General features: G+C 41.1%; 1 protein-coding gene across 3 annotated transcripts in view; it reads left to right on the plus strand.

The window, feature by feature from the left end:
• Positions 1-1031: 1031 nt before the first annotated feature.
• MYO1D (myosin ID) overlaps positions 1032-20742 on the plus strand; it is a 395320-nt gene continuing 375609 nt past the window's right edge. For all 3 annotated transcript variants that reach the window (XM_072644957.1, XM_072644959.1, XM_072644958.1), the window contains exon 1: positions 1032-1350. In XM_072644957.1, the coding sequence (XP_072501058.1) occupies positions 1256-1350 (95 nt within the window). In that variant the 5' untranslated portion in view covers positions 1032-1255. The remainder of the gene's footprint in view (positions 1351-20742) is intronic.

Here is a 20742-nt window from a genome sequence, read left to right on the forward strand (position 1 = left end):
TTAGGAGGAGACCAGTATTTGGAGTTGGGAACCTGAATCGGTCATTTACTATGTAACCCTGGACAAGTCACCTATGCCTCTGAACTTTTGTCTCTTCCTCTGTAAAAGGGAATTCCAAATGCACTAACTGCTTTACAGGATTGTTTACAGGGCTGTTTAGGGGAAGCTCTTTTTAACCCTTAACTAGTAGGAGCACAAGCTAATTCTTTTAATTGCTGTTGTCTGATGGTCATCTGGGGCAAGGGGATCACGATTCAAACAAAGCGGCCAAAAATGGTTTTTGTTTGAGGGATGGGGAAGTGAACCTGGGATTTCATTGATAGAGGGAACTCCTGGACTAGGAACTTCCTTCTACCAAGGAAGATTCTTTAGAGAGTTACCTAGAGCACTTAGTGGTTGACTTGACCAGGGTCACACTGACGTTGTAATGGGTGGGGGGAAGAAAGAGGGAGGTGAAGCCAGGTTTCCTTGGCTGATACCAGCACTCTTTATGAGATATAATCGTTCTCCTGCCTCTGCCAGTTACCTCTGTGTGACACTGGAAAAGTTACGGGACTTTCTGGGCCTCAGTTTCCTCATCTGTAACAAGTGGTCTCTGTGGTCCCTCGCAACTTTAAATCTACTATCTTGTGATTCCCCAGGGCTCTCCCAACATTCCCTAGTCGAGTAAAAACGAAAACTCCCAGTCTACGCTCCACCTCCACCCAAGCCCGGACGCGTGGCCGGCCCACAGAGGGCGCAGCCGCTTCGGGGAAGCAGGCTCCCGAGCTCTAGTGGGTGGGCAGGCGGGTGCGCGCTGGCGGGCACAGCCCAGGGCGCCGGAGCGCGCATCCCCGGGCCCCCGGCGGAGTCTCGCTGCTGTGTGCGCGCGGCCCAGGTGTGGAGCGGGAGGAGGCGGAGGCTGCGGGCCCAGCTGGGGCGGCCCCCTCGGAGAGGGGGCGGGAGGGGAGGAGAGGGCCAGGCAGGGGCGGGCCCGGGCCGGACCAGGGCGGGACCAGCCGCCGCTGTCTCCGTCTCGGTCTCCCGTCTCCCACAGCGCCCGGGCAGCCGCAGCGGGAGGAGCGGAAACTGCCGGCTCTGGGCTTTCTTCGGAGACGCCTCAGCCACGAACCGGGCCGCCCCGCCCGCCTGAGTCCGGACCGCTGCCAGCCGCGCTGCGCCCAGGGGGCCTCAGGTCTCCCCCAGCCCAGCCCCGCCCGGCCCGGTCCACGCTTCCATCCTCGGCCGCCGGGCTCCCACCTGTGCCGCCTGCGCCATGGCGGAGCAAGAGAGCCTCGAGTTCGGCAAGGCGGACTTCGTGCTCATGGACTCGGTCACTATGTCCGAGTTCATGGCCAACCTCCGGCTCAGGTAGGCGGGGGCGGGGAGGGAGGACTACCCCCTGCGAGGGCAGGATGCTCAGCGCCTGGGCAGGGCCGAGGAAGGGCGGGGGGAGCGGAAGGGGGCCGGAGGAGAGGGACCGACGGCTCAGCTCAGAGCATCCCCCAAGCCCAAGTAGCCCCTTGGCGTCATCCGGGCCAGGGGACGAGGATTCCCTGCGCGCTCTTTTCCGGGGCGTTGTCCTTTTTTCGAAGTTGCTTTAAACTAAAGCGGACAAAGTCCCAGAGGTTGAAAGGAATGCTTCACGTACTCGCAGATGCCAAGAGCAGCTGCCCAAGTTGAGCGATTTAGGCTTGTTTTTAACACGGGGTCTCCTATAGTTCCAGTTCTTAAGATGATTTCCCCGGGACCTCTCTATACTTACTGATCGAATCTCCGTGTGACCCTGCATCTCAGGGCTGCTCTCTCCTTAAGACTCTAAGTTACAAAGTTACAAAGATGGTGCCAGTCTGCATGGGTAGCTAAAGTTTCTTCAGCCAAGAGTTGCCAGTTTCATCAGTAGCAAGTATGTTGTTGTGTTGGTCCTTCGTTGCCGAAAAAGACCATGCCATCAGAGAAATGAGGACATGTATAGGAGCAGTGGAAGGTTATACAAAGCGCTTTTGCAGCTATTTAGAGTTATCTAGGGGGATATTGAGAGGCAAGATGTGTAATCCACGTCTTGTGTGTCAGTGTCATGTAATGAATAGGGCACTGAAACTGGAGTCAGAGACTCTGGGTTCAGATCCTGCCTCAGTCACTGACTCATGTCCCTCTAGGTCCTCAATTGCTTCCCTTAGACTAGTCAAAGGACCTAACTTGAGGACCTGCAGGGCCACATGTGTCCTGGAGACCGAAAGTTCCCTACACCTGGACTAGTTCGCTTAACTCTGGACAAGTCTGTGCCTCAGCTTCCCCATCTGCAAAATGGGATAAGAGGTATTTGGACTTAATGGACTTTAAGGTCCCTTCCAACTCCAAATCTATTTTTCTGTGATCTTTCTGTCTTCATAGCAAGTGTTCTGTTCCCTGTTGCCCATCTGCTGCTCAGAACAAAATCATTTCTTCTTTTTTATACATGAAAAAACTGAGCCTTAGCGAAGCCAAATGACTTAACCAAAGTTACACTTCATTTAAATGTCAGAGCCAGAATTCGAGTTGAGGCATCCTGATTCCAGGTTCTGCATTCCTTTCCATACCCCACACTTTCTTTAAGAAGTATACTGAAATTTTCTTTTGAATGAAATTTTAAGCAATAGAATTAGTGCTGAATGGAGATGCAGAGCACTGAAATAGTTTGAGACTTGATTTTTATGTTAGTTTAAGTGGAGTTTCCATATATCTAAATTCTAATCTTTATATTTTCTGGATTCTTCCACTCCGTCAAAGATTTATAGCCTGCAGCAAGTTATGACAGTCAGTAAAATTACAAAGTATAGGGTCAAGATCCAAGTTTGCACAGTTAGAATTATAGACTTTACAGCTAGACGGGATCTCAGGGATAATCACATTCAAACCCCTTATTTTACAGATGGGGAAACTGAGGCCCGAAGAGATCATGAAATCTTCACTTCTGCTTTGTGAATTTTTTTTGAATTCTTTGTAACAATTATTAGCATGACAACAGAGGCTTTAAACACCCTATCTTTCTGAAGTATAAAACTTAAAGCCTCTTTACAAATCAATCCTGAGTTTAGGAGGCATCATGATAGAGAGAAAAGTGAGCGCTCCTGGAAGTCTGAACACCTGGGTCCTAGTTCTCTAATAGCTGCATTCTGAACTTGGATAAGACCCTTAAGCTCAGTTTTCTCATTTGTAAAATGGAATAATACTTGTCCTGCCTTTGTCAGAAGGTTGCTTTGATAATCAGCTGAGATGCTAGCATGAAAACCATCCGGTATTATGTACTTATAAGCTCTTACTGTCATTATATCTGAAATTCTATGATTAAAAATATCAGCAGCCTTCCAATTTGTTGAATATTGCCTTCCTAGAAGGAGGGCTATATGTTGATATTATACAAAATGAATTTCCTTTTTCCTGTTTCTCTCTCTTCAAACCTGTTTTCAAGGAAATAGGAAACTCCTTCTTCCAATGCCATTTTACATCTTACTTAGGTTTAGAGAGTTATCTGAGCCACTGAGAGATTAAGTGACTTACTTAGGGTCATACAAGCCCACAAAAGGAGCTGCTTTTGATCTAAGTCTGACTCTCTATTCATCATATTATGCTGTCTTTTCTCATAGAAGAAGCTATAATAGGAGGCTATCCTGGTAGGGGCCTGATGCTCAATTTGTTTTAATAGAATGGGCATAAATATCATATTTAACAAACTGTACATGATATAACGTCAAGAAAGAAAGAAATAGCAAAGTTCAGAAAATGCAAAGTCAGCACTAGAGGGGAAAAAAGCACCTCAGTTTACCTCTGAAACCTTGGACAAATTATTTAACTTCTAAGAAGAATAAGATATACCCAAAATGTCATCTCCATAAAATCTTGAGAATGTTCTGTCCCTATACTGAGAGTATTTTTTATAAGAACCTGAAAGTGGAGAGGCAGGCTTTCACATTCTCCAGAAGAATACATCTTTATAGTCACAACAGTGCCTGAAAGGTGTGAAATATATGCAATTGTGTTCTTTGTTTATAAAGAGTTATTTGATTGTTAAAGACTTTTCTCCAGCAAGGTGTGCATATCTATATATAATGTTGGTATGTAATATATAATATTGGTATGTAATACGTGATATGTATTATATACAATCATACATACATATTCGTGTGTGTGTGTGTAATGGTGATGATGATAACAATAACTTAACATTCATATGGTGCTTGTTATGTGCCAGGTGCCATTCTAAGCACTTAACAATTATCTCATTTGATCCTCAAAATAGCCGTGGGAGGTAAGTGCTTTTATTCTCATCCCTATTTTACAGGAAATAGGCAAACAGAATTTAAGTGACTTGCTCAGAGTCACACAGCTAGCAAATGTTGGAGGTCAGATTTGACTTAAGCCTTCCTGACTTCAGGCCAAGCGTTCCATTCACTGTGCCAGTGAGGCGCCCAGTGCACATGCATGTATATCTGCATGTATATATGTATACGTATGTATACATATATGTACACACAGTTTGTGCACACATAAGTACACTGTTATACATATATACAGTACACATGTATTAAAATCACATCATATTCCTTCAAAGATATGACAAAAGAGATGATTCTTTTCAAATTTTTGGATATCAAGGCAGCTAGATATCTTAATGCATTGAGTGCTGCACTTGGGGTTAGGAAGACCTCAGTTCAGATTCTGCCTCAGATACTTATTAACTATATAACCCTGGGCTAGTCACCCAGCCTCTCTGTCTCAGGTTCCTCATCAGAAAAATGAGTATCAAAGTAGTGCCTCTCTCCCAAACTTGTTGGGTTTGAATTAAATAATATGAAAGCATATAGCAGACCTTAAAGTGCTATCTAAATGCTAACCATTATTAATGTCAAAGAAGGCATAAATCAGGGAGACAGGTAGGCATATACTCAACCAATGCATCTGTTACTGTCCTGGAGGATGACCAGCCCAGAGGCCAAATGAAGAATTCCCTCTAAGATAATATAACAACAGTAACTGACATTGATAGGATGCTATAAAGTTTTCCAAACACTTGACACATATTACTTACATAACAATTCTGTGAGATATGTACTAAAACTATTATTATTATCACCCCTACTTTACAAATAAGAAAACAGGTTCCCAAGGGTTAGGTGGCTTGCTTATGGCCACACAATAAAGGAGATGGGATTTAAGACCACATTTCTCCTAGACCCAGGTCTAGCATTCTCCCTAGTAGGTTAATGCCCCTTTACCATCCTCCTGATGGTGAGGTTGTCAATATGCTTCTGTTTGTAGATGATGTTACCTTGATTACATTGATCTCCAGAAGCTTACAGAACCTCTTCTCTGTGATCCATAACCATTCCAAAGAGTTTGGTTTGACAAGTCACACAGCAGGGGAAAAAAGTGGATGATAATAGTGCTGTTCAGTAGATGTAGAAATGGTTGAATTGATAGACCCAAAGAGTAAACATTAATGCTACAGTTTGTTTTCCACAAAACATTGTTGTAGGAGATAGTCCACCAACCTTGGAGTCAGAAAGACCTTGGTTAAAATCCTACCTTCGATGCTTACTACCAATGTGACTCTGACAAGTCACTCAGTTTTTCCATCTGAAAATGAGGACGTTGGACTCAGTAACTTCTAAAGTCCTTTCTGGTTCTCAATCTGTGTTTCCATGATCATCTGTGAACTTGGAAGGAAGTCTTTAGCCAAGTTCCCCCAGGGATCTGTGCTTGGCTCTCCTGTGGTGTTTAGCATTTTTAGTCAATGTCAGTTATTATTATTCATAACCTGTGTATAGACTCAGATCATATGTTTATCAAATTGTCATCATACACAAAGCTGGTAAGATCTGACAGAATTTGGAGGAATCCAAAGATTGACAGAATCTAAGAGGATGAAATTTAAGAGGGATAAATCTTATACATTTTTTTAAAAAATCAGCTTTGCAAGTGGAAAGAGGGCAAAGTGTAGCTAGGTAGACCATTTGAAAAAGATCTGGGGATTTCAGTGGATGGCAAGCTCAGTATTTGGTAGCATTGTGATACCATAGCCACAAAAAGCTAATGTAAGTCTCAAAATGCCTTAAGAAAAGTATAGTGTGCAAAGGTAGAGAGGTGCTAGGTCTATAGTGGTTGGACTATATCTAGAGTGTGTATTAGTCCACAGCACCCCCTTTTAAAGGGTCTGGTAAAGTCTCCAGAGGAGGATGAAGGTCCTCAAGATCTTGAGATGTATGGATCACAAGATATAATGGTTTAGTATGGGGATGCTTATCTTAGAGAAGGTAAGATATAGGAAGGCTTTTCTTCATTACATCATAGAGTAGGCTGCGTTGTACTGGCTGCAACTGACTGAAGCTTTTCCCTTAGGAACCCCTCTCGACATTTTCTCTGGGAATTTTGTGAATCATGGAATGCTTACAGGTGACCCAAATGGCAATAGAGAAATGAATAATGGACGTATTCAACTGCAGCATCTTTCTATTGGTGATATAATACCCAAAATGTGACATAAAAGTTAAGCCCTATAGAATGAATGGAAAGGAACTGAGATCTAGTCATAGATTGGGAGGGAGAGGGAGGAATGAAACTTATATCCAAGCCAAAAACATTGGAATGTTTGGGTTTTTTAATTAATTTATTTATTTTTAGTTTTCAGCATTCATTTCCACCAGATTTTGAGTTCCAAATTTTCTCCCCATCTCTCCCCTCCCCCACCCTGAAACATTGTGCATTCTGATTACCCCTTCTGCTCTCCCTTCTATCAAACCCCTCCCTTCCCTTATCCCCATCTTCTCTCTTTTCTTGTAGGACAAGATAGATTTCTATACCCCATTGCCTGTATTTCTTATTTCCCAGTTGCATGCAAAAACAATTTTCAGCATTTGTTCCTAAAACTTTGAGTTGCAACTTCTCTCCCTTCCTCCCTCCCCACCCATCTCCACTGAGAAGGCAAGCAATTCAATATAGGCTATGTATGTGTAGTTTTGCTAAAGACTTCCATAATAGTCAGGTTGTGAAAGACTAAATTATATTTTCCTCCATCCTATCCTGCTCCCTATTTATTCAGTTCTCTCTTTAGAACTTGTCCCTCCCCTAAAGTGTTTACTTCTTATTACTTCCTCCTCCCATTTGCCCTCCCTTCTATCATCCCCCCACCCCACTTATCCTTTTCTGCCCTACTTTCTTGTAGTGTAAGATAGATTTTTTGTACCAAATTAAGTGTGCATGTTATTCCCTCCTTAAGCCAAATGTGATGAGAGTAAGCTTCACTTTTTCCCTTTCACCTCCCCCCTTTTCCCCTCCATTGAAAAAGCTTTTTCTTGTCTCTTTTGTGAGAGATAATTTGCCCCATTCTATTTCTCCCTTTCTCCTCCCAATATATTCCTCTCTCTCACCTTAATTTTATTTTTTTAGATATCATCCCTTCCTGTTCAACTCACCCTGTGTCCTCTGTGTATATGTGTGTGTATATATATGTATATATATATACATATATATGTATGTATAATCCCTCCAACTATCTAAATACTGAGAAAAGTTTCAAGAGTTACAAATATTATCTTTCCATGTAGGAATGTAAACAGTTCAACTTTAGTAAGTCCCTTATGATTTCTCTTTCCTGTTTACCTTTTCATGCTTCTTTTGATTCTTGTGTTTGAAAGTCAAATTTTCTATTCAGCTCTGGTCTTTTCATCAAGAATGCTTGCAAGTCCTCTATTTCATTGAATGACCATTTTTTTCCCTTGAAGTATTATACTCAGTTTTGCTGGGCAGGTGATTCTTGGTTTTTATCCTAGTTCCTTTGACTCCTGGAGTATCATATTCCAAGTTCTTCGATCCCTTAATGTAGAAGCTGCTACATCTTGTGTTATCCTGATTGTACTTCCACAATACTTGAATTGTTTCTTTCTGACTGCTTACAATATTTTCTTCTTTACCTGGGAACTCTGGAATTGGTCCACAGTATTCCTAGGAGTTTTTCTTTTTGCCTCTCTTTCTGAAGGTGATTGGTGAATTCTTTCAATATTTGTTTTACCCTCTGGTTCTAGAATATCAGGGCAGTTTTCCTTGATAATTTCATGAAAGATGGTATCTAGGCTCTTTTTTGGATTATGGCTTTCAGGTAGTCCCATAATTTTTAAATTGTCTCTCCTGGATCTATTTTCCAGATCAGTTGTTTTTACAACGAGATATTTCACACTGTCTTCTATTTTTTCATTCTTTTGGTTTTGTTTTGTAATTTATTGGTTTCTCATAAGGTCATTAGCTTCCACCTGCTGCATTCTAATTTTTAAAGAACTATTTTGTTCAGTGAGCTTTTGAACCTCCTTTTCCATTTGGCTAATTCTGCTTTTGAAAGCATTCTTCTCTTCATTGGCTCTTTGGGCCTCTTTTGTCATTTGAGTTAGTCTATTTTTAAGGGTGTTATTTTCTTCCACACTTTTTTAGGTCTCTTTTAGCGAGCTGTTGACTTGCTTTTCATGATTTTCTTGCATCACTCTCATTTTTCTTTCCAATTTTTCCTCCACCTCTCTTACTTGATTTTCAAAATCCTTGTTGAGCTCTTCCATGGCCTGAGACCATTGTTTATTTATTTTGGAGGTTTTGGATGCAGAAGCCTTGACTTTTATGTCATCCTCTTATGGTAAGTTTTGTTCTTCCTCATCAGAAAGGATGGAAGAAAATACCTGTTCACCAGGAAAGTAACCTTCTATAGTCTTATTTTTTTTCCCCTTTTTGGGGGCATTTTCCCAGCCAGTTACTTGATTTTTGAAATCCTTTGTCAAGAGCGGGGCATTCTCTGGGAACCTGTAAGTTCTCGGTTCCTCCAAGGTGGCACAATCAGTGGAGAAGAGTTTACCCCTCTCCTGGCATGCACTCTGGTCTGGGAGCTACCAAAGCTTTTCTGCCCAGGATTTGCAAGTAGAATTCCCTTTCCAGAGCCTCCACTAGCTTCACCACACCAGCGCTCTTCCTCATCCCAGGGCTGCCTGGGCTGAGATCCAGCTCAGCGGCTCAATTCTCTCAGGGTCTTTAGGCCAAGGGCTCCAAAAATGGATGCTGCTGCGCCTGAGTCTGGAGCTAGGGGATGACCCTGCTCCCTTATCATCCAGGTGAAAAAACTTTCTCACTGACCTTTGAAGCTGTCTCTGGTGTCTGTGGGTTGAGGGATCTGGGAACCGCAGCTGCTGTCTGGGATTCCACACCCCAGCCTCCTCCCATCTTGTTCCTGCCAGTGCCACTCTGTCAAAGCTGGGCTGGGCTCCGTGGGCTGCGCTCTGCTCTGCACCCGGTGTAATAGACCTTTCCTGTCGGCCTTCCAGGCTGTCTTGGGTTGGAAATCTCTTTCACTCTGTCGTTTTGTGACTTCTGCTGCTCTAGAATTTGTTTAGAGTCATTTTTATAGGTATTTTATGGTCTGTAAGGGAAGAGCTAGAGTAGGTGCATCTTTCTACTCTACCATCTTGGCTCTGCCTTAATGTCTTTTCCAATATGTTGGCTGGGCCACCTCTGCAGGATGAAATAGGTTAATGAGATCTGTACCATGGATTGTAAAGTTTTCTGAAGAATCTATAAATCACTTGCCTCCTCTTGGCTTCACAGTGACTCTGGATGTTTGAAGGATCTAACAGGACAGGTGTCTTAGCATCAAGGTGGTTCAGTAGATAGAGTGCTGAGCCTGTCCAAATCCAGTCTTGGGTACTTACAAACTGTATGACACTGGATAAGTCATTTAACCTCTGCCTCGGTTTCCTCTTTTGTTAAATGGGAATGATAACATCTGCCTCACAGAGTTGTAAGGATCAAATGAGATAATATTTGTGAAGGACTTAGCACAGTGCCTGACACATAGTAATTGCTTAATAAATGCTTATTTCATTCTGAGAGTTAGAAGTGACCTTAGAGTCCCTTAGAGTCTAGTCTAATCTAGACCATACCTGAAAGTCTGCTTGCCAACCTCGAAGGAGGGGAAATCTTTCAAGCTGGGATGTCATTGATTCTGGATCCGCTGATGGGGGCATGGTGACAGTACATGTGAGGACTAACATATTTCAGGGGACCCATCATGAAAGTTTCCCTGCCCAGTTCAGCTGCAACTCATGACTTCCCAGGTTGCCCATTCCAGCATTTTGGAAACTCATCATCTCAGGGAACAACGTTTCCATAATTAAGAAAGCATGACTGAAGAGTGCTATAACCTTTTTTGTATTCCATGGGTCTTCCACTTATAAGATTGCTTTAGTCATTGTATTAACTGCTCCTTAAAATGATGTTTATCAAGCACTTTTTCAGTTCCTACTATGTGTAAGCACATGAAAACAATTAACAATGACTTAGAGTGGATGTGAGCTACATTGGTGGATAGAAGTACCAGTACTTGTTACACAAGTATGTATACATGTATGAAGTCAGGCAATGTAATAATCAAACACACAATTTGGTGGGTTGGTAGTTTATTGTGTTGTTTTTTTAAGTAAGGAAGGTGAGAGATAGAACAAGAAAACAGCTGTGTAGGCCAATGAGAAAAACCATGGGACGGACATAAGAAAGTAGGCTCGGGCTGGTAGGTACTGGGCCTTAGGCTGGACATAGGAGGAACCCCATGGGGTTCACAACTAGGATACTAGAAGGCTACCTCAGGCACAGACCTGAGGGAATAGGGCTTTGTGTATTAGAACTGCTTGGGAAGCAGAAGGTGATGTAACTCACTCTTACCCTGTTGTCTAAAGTAATAACATAGGAGTCCTAGAGTCCCACCCAGTGCAAGTTGGGGATTGCCTGCGTCTTGTAATCTCTCTGAGAATAGAAAGTGCATGAGCTCATTTGAAAGTCTGTTGTGATACTGTCACCAAAGATTGAGACATTTAGTTTTCTTTTAATTTTAGTAAAAACATGGTATTAATGAAATTATTACCTGTGCTTTAAATATTAAAAGTCATACCTATCTTGACATCGCTGCTCATTGTGAGTAGGAATCATTTTGTTCTCTGTACTTGTATCCTCAGTTACCCGGCATGCTGGCTGGTGTTCAGTAATACTCAGTGATTTATTGGTTGGTAGAAGGGATGTTCAAGATCAGCTGGTCCAAATCCCTCTTTTTATAACTCAGGTCTAAAGAGATGTGATGTCTTGCTTGAGTTCACATGGAGTAGCAAAGTTAGGATTGCAAACTTGATCTCCCTCCAGCTTTGTGTTACAGTGTCCTATCTTTCCTTAGTTCCTTGATAAAGTATGCCATTAGATGAAACAGTATTACAAGGGGTATTTAGTTCCATAGAAACAATGTTAGAAATGGATGATTTATTGAACCCAAATAGGGTTTTAGTAGAGTTTAGTTATAAAGTATTAACGATGTTAGTTGGAAACATTGTTCATTGGTATGATTTGGTATGTGTTCACTGGTATATGGAGTATGCAAAATGTTGGCATGGGTGTACTGAGAGTTCCAAGATTTGCTACACTAGCTGAGTAGGATGTGTCAGTTGCAGTGGAATTGTTTCCTTTGATTTACATTTACAGCATAACTGTTGTGGGGGCATATGCAGGTCTTGGGACTGTTTTTCTAGATTCTTACACCACTTATATGAACACTTATTACATCTGACTGCCCCCTTCTCCCTACTTATGATGCTCCCACTGTCATGGTCTCTCAGCTGGACGCTTAACTCATCTCTCAGCCCCTGCTCCTTCCTCCTTTTCCCAATCCTTCCTCTATACAGCTGACATAATAACAGGATCGTATATTTTTAGGGCTGGAAGACTCCTTAAAAAGTGAGTTCAACCCCTCATTTTATATGTTAGGCAAATAAGGTGTTTAAATCCCTTAACAGGCTGAAAAGTTTGTGTTATATCTTAGAGGCCACTAAAGAGTCTCCTCTACTTTTAATCTTATTTTTTATATCTTAAAAAACTAATGAAGACTCTTGAGCAGAGAAGTAACATTAGGGAGCTTGAGAGAGAGCATAATATAATGGATAGGGCACTGACCTTGGAGTTAGGGAGGAAGTTCAAATGCTGCTTTTGATAGGTATTAGCTGTGTGACCCCAGACAAGTAATTTGTCTTCTCTACACCACTTTTTCCAGGCTTATTACATATTCCTCACTTTCATGAACACTGCATCTCAGCAAAATTGATCTGCTAGGCATTCCATCTCCAGTCTGTACCTTCACACAAATTGCTGTTCTTCATTACTGGAATGCTCTCTCTCTTTTCTCCTCTTCCTCTTAGAATTCTAAGCTTCCTTTAATGATAGTGATGGTGGTGATGGTGAGGTGATGATGGTGATAATAGTGGTGGTGATGGTAATGGTGATGGTAACAAAGGTGATGTAATGGTGGGGGTGAAAAAGAGCTAGCATTTCTATGGTGCTTTAAAGTTTGCAAAGTGCTTTACAAATATCCTCTCATTTTGTTCTTCCCATAACCCTGGGAGGCAGGTGCTCAGCTCCTGCATGAAGCCTTCTCTCATCCCTCCAGTTACTAGTATACCTTCCACCTCCAGTTATCTTGTTATTCACTTTTCTGCATACCTGTTGTCATTCTCCCTCCCCCTTTCCCAGGAGAATGCAGTCTCTGGGAGTACAGGAATTATTTCTCATCACAAGCCTTGCACATAGTAAGTGCTTAACAAATATATGTTTAGTGAATATTGAATGGTTGCAAAAACTTAAATTTTGGGAACATTCATGAACCAAATGTGTTTTGGGATGAGCAAAGCTTTATTTAACCATAGTGAGCACATTCATAAGTGTATGTTGCAATTCAGCTCTATATTTATCTGGTGACTATTACCAAGGATAAAAAAGAGCTTATAGTCTAATTGGAGACATAAGATTAGCATAGGGAAACAATTAGAGACCATATAAGGCAGAATATAGCTAAGTGATAGACTAGTTTAGTTGCTGAATGCAGTATTTTAGAGAAATAAGCAACCAATGGAGGTGGAAATGTTCAGCAATGTTTAGATCATAGAACTTTAGAGCTACTCCACCCTCCCTGTTTAATAGATAAGAAAACTAAAACCCAAAGGTGAGATGAACTTTCCCAAGGTCATACAACTAATTTAGTGACCCATCAGGAAGGGTTGGAAGGCATGCCTTCCTTTCATATACTTGTTTCTTTCTACCTTCCAATGATGAATTGGAGGTCTAGCAGCAATTTAAAGTTTGAAAAGCACTCTAAAGATATTATTACATTCAATCTTCACAGCAACCCTATGAGATAGATAGTATTGTTATGCCCATAAGATGATCATGGCTCAGGTACAGCCCTCAGCATACATAGCTCTGAGTCCCTGGTTGGGGTGGGGTTCCTGTGGTTTCCTAAGCCATGAGACCAGGGGGAACTTCCTAAAGCTGTGCTGAGGTTTGGAGGTATGCACTTGTGCTACAGGGGACCTGTGGGCATTAGAACCATGTTGCAGAGGGTAGCCAAGAATCTACCACTGCAGGTCTGGGTATTACATGGTGCTAAAACACTGGGTCTGATGGATTAAGGCTATCCTGGACCATATTATCTGAATATTTCTAGTTATGTGTATATATAAATCTTTATTGAATTGGGTCAGAATCTTTCTTCTGTTAACTACTTCTTTGATTAGGGCAAATTTTTGTTTGATCATGAATGTGCCTGAATCTTTCCATCTATGAAGAGTCCGTTTGTATATCTATCCCAAATGGAAATGGCAAATGATATAAAGCCTCCTAATGACGTCTCTTATCATAGAATCAGAAAGTTGAAGGCACCCTGGAAATCATTTGGTCCATTCCCCTTATTTTTATAAATCAGGAAACTGAGGTCCAGAGAGGTTAAATAACTTGTCCAGGATGAGGCATCCAAAGGGAAGAAGAGTCAGGATCTGAAACTAGATTGTCTAACTCCAGGTTTGGCCATCTTTAATTATGTTCTGTGTCATTGTTCCCCTATTTTTGGAGGTTGGTCCTGTTCACTTTTGGCAAGTTTAGATTAGGAAGAGAAAGAGAAGCTCCTTTGGTCATTTTTCATTTGCCTGCACAGGTATGGGCACAGTCTGTATTCAGTGCTCTGAAAATTGTTTTTCCTCCAGCAGTGATTATTGAAAGTTTACCTAGGCATCTTCTTGTGGCAGTTTCATGGCAGTTTTTTCCTCTGGAGGCTCTAGCCCCTTGGTTCCTTCCTCCCTCCCCTCTCCTCACTTGGGCATTTTTTGGGTGAGTTCCACTTACTGTATTGATCATAGCTTTCTGAACCTCTGGCTTTTGATGCTATGCTAGGTGAACAGTACAGGATGAATCCGTGGGCTGGGTTGCCTGCTGGTGCTGCCATTACATGGAGGTACCAGGAACCACCTAAGAATATGAGAGGGTGAGAGGGGAATTAATGAGAGGCTGATGAGCTGAAGCAAGCACTAACAGATGAAAAAGAAGGCATTATGAACTTTAATCTACCTTAAGACAGTGTTTCCCAGCTGCCTGCCCATGGCCAATTTTTAAGGTCCACTCTGCACAGAGGCTTTTCTTAAATAGTCCCACCTCTTCCCCTTCCCTTTTCCTATTACTCTTCCCTACTAGCTCCTTTCTCCCTGTGTTCCAGATAAAGCTGCTGCCTTGAAATTATAGTGCCCCACTGTAAGATCTTTGACTCTCCTGTAATGTAGTCTGGGTTGGGAAGCATCACTGTAAGAGGCAGGTTATACTTTACCCAGGATGATGCAGTCCTACTAGGAATTCTTCTCCATTCTCCCCAGTCTTTGCTTGCTCTAATCTAATCTGTGGCATCTGTCCGGGCTTAGCTCAAGGACCATCTCCTTCAAGGTAGTAGTGAACTTCTATAGCCCTATGTACTTTCTATTACATAATCACTTTTACTATAACAATTATTGAGCACCTTTTGGTGTGTAAGGTGTGCCTTGATGGGGGTCCAAAGACAATAAAATGGATCCTTGCCCAGTTGGAGCTTATGATCTGATGGTCTTTGATTTAGCTTTCAGTGCTGGTACTCATGCCACTGAAGCAGATCTAGTAGAAGGTCTAGGAGATGTGGCTAAAAACAGCGATCCTCCATTCCCTACAGCTCTCCTAGTGGTGAGCCTCCACACTTAGCCAGATTGTCTCTTGAACAACAGGCATGCAGTCTGTCTGTTGGCTCTAACTGGAAGCCTTTTCCAGCCTGGATAGGATCTTCCAGTGCTGGTGCTCAGCTGGCAGAACTCTGGAGGATCTAGTATCACCTCCCTGCTATGGGGAGGTATCAGTGGAAATGGACTCTAGTGGAAGTAATATTGCATTAAGACAGTTAAAACCTGGTCACAAACAAACCACAGCATCTCAGATCCTTGGAACGGGCCATTTAGTCTGAACAGTATCCGAACAAGGATCAGCTCTGCGGTGCACTTGACAAGTGGCCATTTGGTCTTTGCTTGTAGCCCTTTAGTGGGGAGGGGAGGCCCTATTGCATTTGAGGGTAACCCTAATTATTGGGAAATGTCTCATTATGATTTCCACACATTGCTCCTAGTTCTACCTCCTGGAGTCAAGCATCATCATTGTCAACAAGCATTTCGTAAGTACTTCCTATATGCCAGGCACTGTGATAAATCCTGGGGATACCAAGAAAGGCAAAAACATGGTCCCTGATCTCAGGTTGCTTACATTCTAACTAGGGAAACAACATGGTAAGCTGCTGTACGCATTAGATAGATAGATAGATAGATAGATAGATAGATAGATAGATAGATAGATAGATGTAAAGGATATAGATAGACATGGATATAGAAATTATAGCTGAGAAATAATCCCATAGGGAAGACATAGCAGTAGGGATGGGGCAAAGGAGGGACCTTGAAAGGCCTCATATGTTAGATAGCATTTGAGCTTTGTCTTGAAGGAAACCGGGAGGGCCAAGAGAAGAGAATTCCAGACATGGAACACAAACTAATAAAAGGAGATGGGGGTGTCATGTTGGAGGAGCACCAAAGATATCAGTGTCATTGGATCATGGCATACCCTGAGGGGAATAAAGTATAAGAAGATTAGGAAGGTAAGAAGAGGTTGTTGGGTTTTGAAAGGCTTTTAAAAGCAAACAGAAATCTGTATTTGATCCTGGCGGTAATAAGGAGCCACTGAGGTTTATTGAATGAGAGGATGAGGTGGTGGGACATGTTGATGGAGACTTATTAATAAAATAGAACACGTATGAATGTAATCGAACAGTAGGGGCGGGGCGTGAAGTACACAGAGTACATTCTCATTTATAGTATATTTATTTGTATATATCTGACTCCCCTTCTAGACAGTAAACTTCCTGAGGGCAAGAGCTATGGCTTGCTTACCTTTTCTTATCTCCTGCACCTACCAGAGTACTTCAAACATAAGAACACAATAAGTATTTGATTAGTGAAAGAAACATACCTTTTAATGACATGTAGATCCAGTGTCCTAGGTTAATTTTTTTTCCTTTCTGATATGGCAGCAGGAGCTACCTAGCTTCCAGTTGCCAAGGCTGACTTGTTTATTTCTTTCTCTCCTTTGTTCATTGACTTTTGTTTCTAGCAGGATCTCAAGATGGACAAACAGGCATGAATCATGAAGCATGATTGGAACCAACAAAATAAAACATCTACAGTATTTGTTGATGGACACAGTAGTAGTATATTAAAAATGGATAAAATTTAAGACCAAAAGATACACAGGCACAGTCTGTAAAATGTTGCATGGACTGGTATCATTTCATAACAACATTATTTCACAATGACATTGTTAATATATGAAAACCAAACCTGACCATTGCAATACCCTATTTTAATGTCATTATGTTCATGACTTTGTTCCTGTGAAACTTGCCAGCCCCTGCAATGATGTTTCCCTAACATCATATTTTTGTGGAATTAATTCATAACTTTAGTTATTAAAGGGGTACTTCTACTCATTTCAGGATTTAAATAGTTATTTTTTAGCATCTAATGAATTTTTTTGACATTTTACTCTTTCAGGGATGAAATTAATACATGGAGGGCTGTTGTTTTGTTTCTCACGGTTTAACTTCTGCACCCTACATGATTTGAAAAATACACAGTGAGACACCTGGTCCCCTCTTGTCTAGGGAAGAGCATTTGGTAACCTGTGTGTTGGCAGGTAGAACTCTTTGACTGGAATTGGGGAGGGAGTATCATCAGCTGTGATTTAAAGGAGACATACATGGCCCACTAAATCTCTAGCTCTTATGCTGAATTCTTTGACCACTCACTGCAGAAGTATTTTCAAAGGGGTAGTTTACCCTGTGCCTGGTTTGCACATTGGTTTCATATTGGGACTAAAATGGGAATTTGGTTTTAGAGCTTCCATTTGGAGTGAATCATCCCGCCCTCTTGTTCCCCTTTCCTTTCCATGATGGGTTTCCAAGGCTATTTTTACTCAGGGTCATTTGTTGACCCTGGAGAATTTTGCTGAATTTAGCTTTAAATAGAGCCAGATGTGGGTGGAATGGGGACTCTTTAGTAAGGGCTACTGGTTACACTACAGCATTCTACAATATCTGCTTCTAGTGGAAGTAAGGGAAGATTTGCCATTGTGCTTAACTTTGGAAGAACAATACCGAATTCAGGGGAAATGAAAATATATTGTGTTGCCTTTGTATAAGTTATTTGCATTGTTAATTATCTCTACGCATCTAGTGACTATAATTTCTTCCCCATTGTTTGAACCTGAAAAAAAGGTGTTCTCCCATAGGGAGTGGCTCCATTGCCCTTGGCAATTCCCTCCTACCGAGCTGTTGTGTGGTGCCTCTGGGCCCCTGGCTATATCTTTTTATCTAGGACTTCCGCCATCTGGGTAAAGGGGAAACCTTGTTGTAATGTAAGACGCAGTTTTAGTGCCAATTCTGCCAGGTAGATGATCCATTGTTTGCCTTCATTGTCATGGAACATCAAATGTCAACTGTGTTCATAAATAGGTATGTTATGGGTCTCTTTATGAGTGAATCAAATAGATATATATTGGGTAACTAGGTCACATAATGGATAACATTTCTAGGCTTGTGGTCAGAAAGATCTGAATTCAAATCCTTCCTCAAACATTTAGTAGCTCTGAAACCTTGAACTAGGCACTTAATCTCTCTCAGCCTGTTTTCTCATCTATAAAATCAGGGAGTTGGTCTTGGTGGCCTCCAAGGACCCTTGCAACTCTAAGTCTATGATTCTATAAATACTGCTTCCCTTGGCTTGAGTTTTATTTCCCAAGAGAAGGTCAGTTACTTTCCACTACTGGTTAAGTTATTTGGGTAATGCAGTATAAATTTGTATAAATTTCAAACTTTAGAAATATTTGACACCTCTGGGAGGAAGAGAAGAGAACATATGCCATCTTCAAAACATTGATTAGCCTACCTACATCCATATCTCTCATCCTCAACAACATATACAAACATATCCACCATGTCTTTCCTCGCAGTGGTTCACCATTACCTCCATCAAAGGGATACTAGGAAGCTCAAGAGGTAGTAACACACAAAGTTGATTTTTTTTATTATATCTCATGTTGAGATTATTGCTTAGAATCAGCATTTTTTAATATAATAAAACACTACATAAATGTCACATTTGATAATCATTCATTAGAGCTAGAGATGTGAGGGGGCAGCTAGGTAGCTCAGTGGATACAGGTACCAGTTCTAAAGTCAGGAAGACCCGTGTTCCTGATTTGTTTGGCCCTCAGACTCTGGGCAAGTGATTTAACCCACTTTGCCTCAGTTTCCTCATTTGTAAAATGAGCAGGACAACGAAGTGGCCAACTACTCCAGTATCTTTGCTAAGAAAATCCCAAATGGGGTCACAAAGAGTTGGACATGACTGAAAAGATGAATAACAACAACAGAGATGTGAGGGTTCTTAGCATTAAAGTGAACAGTGATCCATGAAAGAAGATGGCTTCTCTGAGGGGAGGGAGTATAGAGATAGAGAAGTTAAGGGCCTTAATGGAAACCTACAGTAAGGGATCAAGAGAAGGAGCTAGCAAAGAAGAGAAAGTGGGAGGAGGAGGGAAGAGTTATCATGCCTGGAAGCCACATAGGACCACTGAAGAACTTTGGCATTATTTAGTAACTTTCCAAAATATGGATAACTCTTCTAAGGAGGTTGGCAAGTTTTTATATCCACTGATAATAGAAGAAGTGAATGTGAGTAAAAGCAAAATATGAAAGGAGTTTCTGGGATGAATAACCTTTCTTAGAAACTTAAGAGTCCAGCAATTCTGCATGTAGGTTTTCTTTTTACTCTGGCTCTGTATTTTATGCAAATCAGTGGTCAAATTGTCATCTTTTTATGTCTCCATCTCAACTTCTTGTGGATTTGGGGTTTTGTTTGTTTTACACTCGGCAAATGTGTGTTGATTATTTTCTTTCATATTTGACATTGTTGGACCTTTATATGAGCAGCATTTTGAAAGGGGGCTTATCTATCCTGGAGAAGGCCAAATAGTGATTTAATAATGCCATATTTTAAGTCAGTTTTTGAAAACCTGTTCTATTCAGATCACAGAAGATAGGGTAAAGGAAAAAGCCATAATTTGTAATGTATACATTTTTATTACTTTTTATTCACTTTTATCCAAACAGCATGCTTAGAAAATTAAAAAAAAAACTTATCAGGTAATAAAACTATGTATTTGGTGCTGTAATGTATTGAGTTTTCATAGATTTCCTTTCTAAATATGTTTTGCTTAAATTGTCTTCAAGTTGGAACGGGTAGGTTATGTTGTAGAAAGTATTCTTTTTCAAGAATGTGTTGGATTAGAAGGCCTCTAAAGTTGTTTCTAACTCTAAAGTTTTGTGATTCTGGGAATTCTTATGAAGTTGGGCGCTCTGGCTTCTTATCTTTCAAGAAGCTGGCAACACTCTTCCTTCTTTTAGCAGTCATATTGGTCCAAAGGAAGTGTACTAGTGTCTATGGCCCAATCTCTACAAAAAAAATTTCAGATCCATAGATGGAGGCTTACCTTTTCTTTTACACATTTATTCTGAAGATTCATTTGCCAGCAAACACTCTATTTTCCCTCTAATTAATGATTACTGAATATTAGAAGAAGGAACAGTATTGTCAGAAGTCCCTGTTGGAAAATTGGGAGAAGTTTATATATTCATTAATACTTTCACAGAAGATAAATCTCTGAGATGGAGCAGTATTGTCTGGAGAAAGGCAAATAAACATAATGGGTCACAGGCACATTAAAGAGGAAGTTGCCTAATTTAATAAAAGGAAGTAACTTGATATATTTTTCCTTTAAGTGTGATTTCTGTGTAATGGATATTTGTGAAGTGGGATGCACCTGTTTATTAAGATTGTCCATGTGTGAATCAGTTTTTTCCCCCAGGAATATTTTTTTTTTACCATAATAATTGCTGTTCCTTTTTCTTTCAGAAAGTTTTCAGATATTCAGGAAAGTTTGCATCATGCAGTGACAGACAGGCACTAGGCTAGACAGCAGGTGGTCTGAATTTAAGGTCTATTTTTGACTTTGCCTCTGACTCACTGAAGAGTCATGTCTAAATCCATTTTTTTGTGTGTGGCTTTTGCCCTCATATATTTTTTAAATACGTTTTTGTTTATAATGTTCTGTTGTCTTCAAATAAATTTTTTAAAAGACTATTGAACATATTAGTTGTGATCTTATTCAAGTCAAGCATTTTTTTCAGTGCTTGTTACATGCCCAGACCTTGTGCTAAGTGCAGGGAATGCAAATAAAAGCAGAAAGAAAGATAGTCTCAAGCTTCCATTCTGT

This window comes from Notamacropus eugenii, chromosome 2 (genome assembly GCF_028372415.1).
Source record: "Notamacropus eugenii isolate mMacEug1 chromosome 2, mMacEug1.pri_v2, whole genome shotgun sequence".
NCBI classification, from domain to species: Eukaryota; Metazoa; Chordata; class Mammalia; order Diprotodontia; family Macropodidae; genus Notamacropus; species Notamacropus eugenii.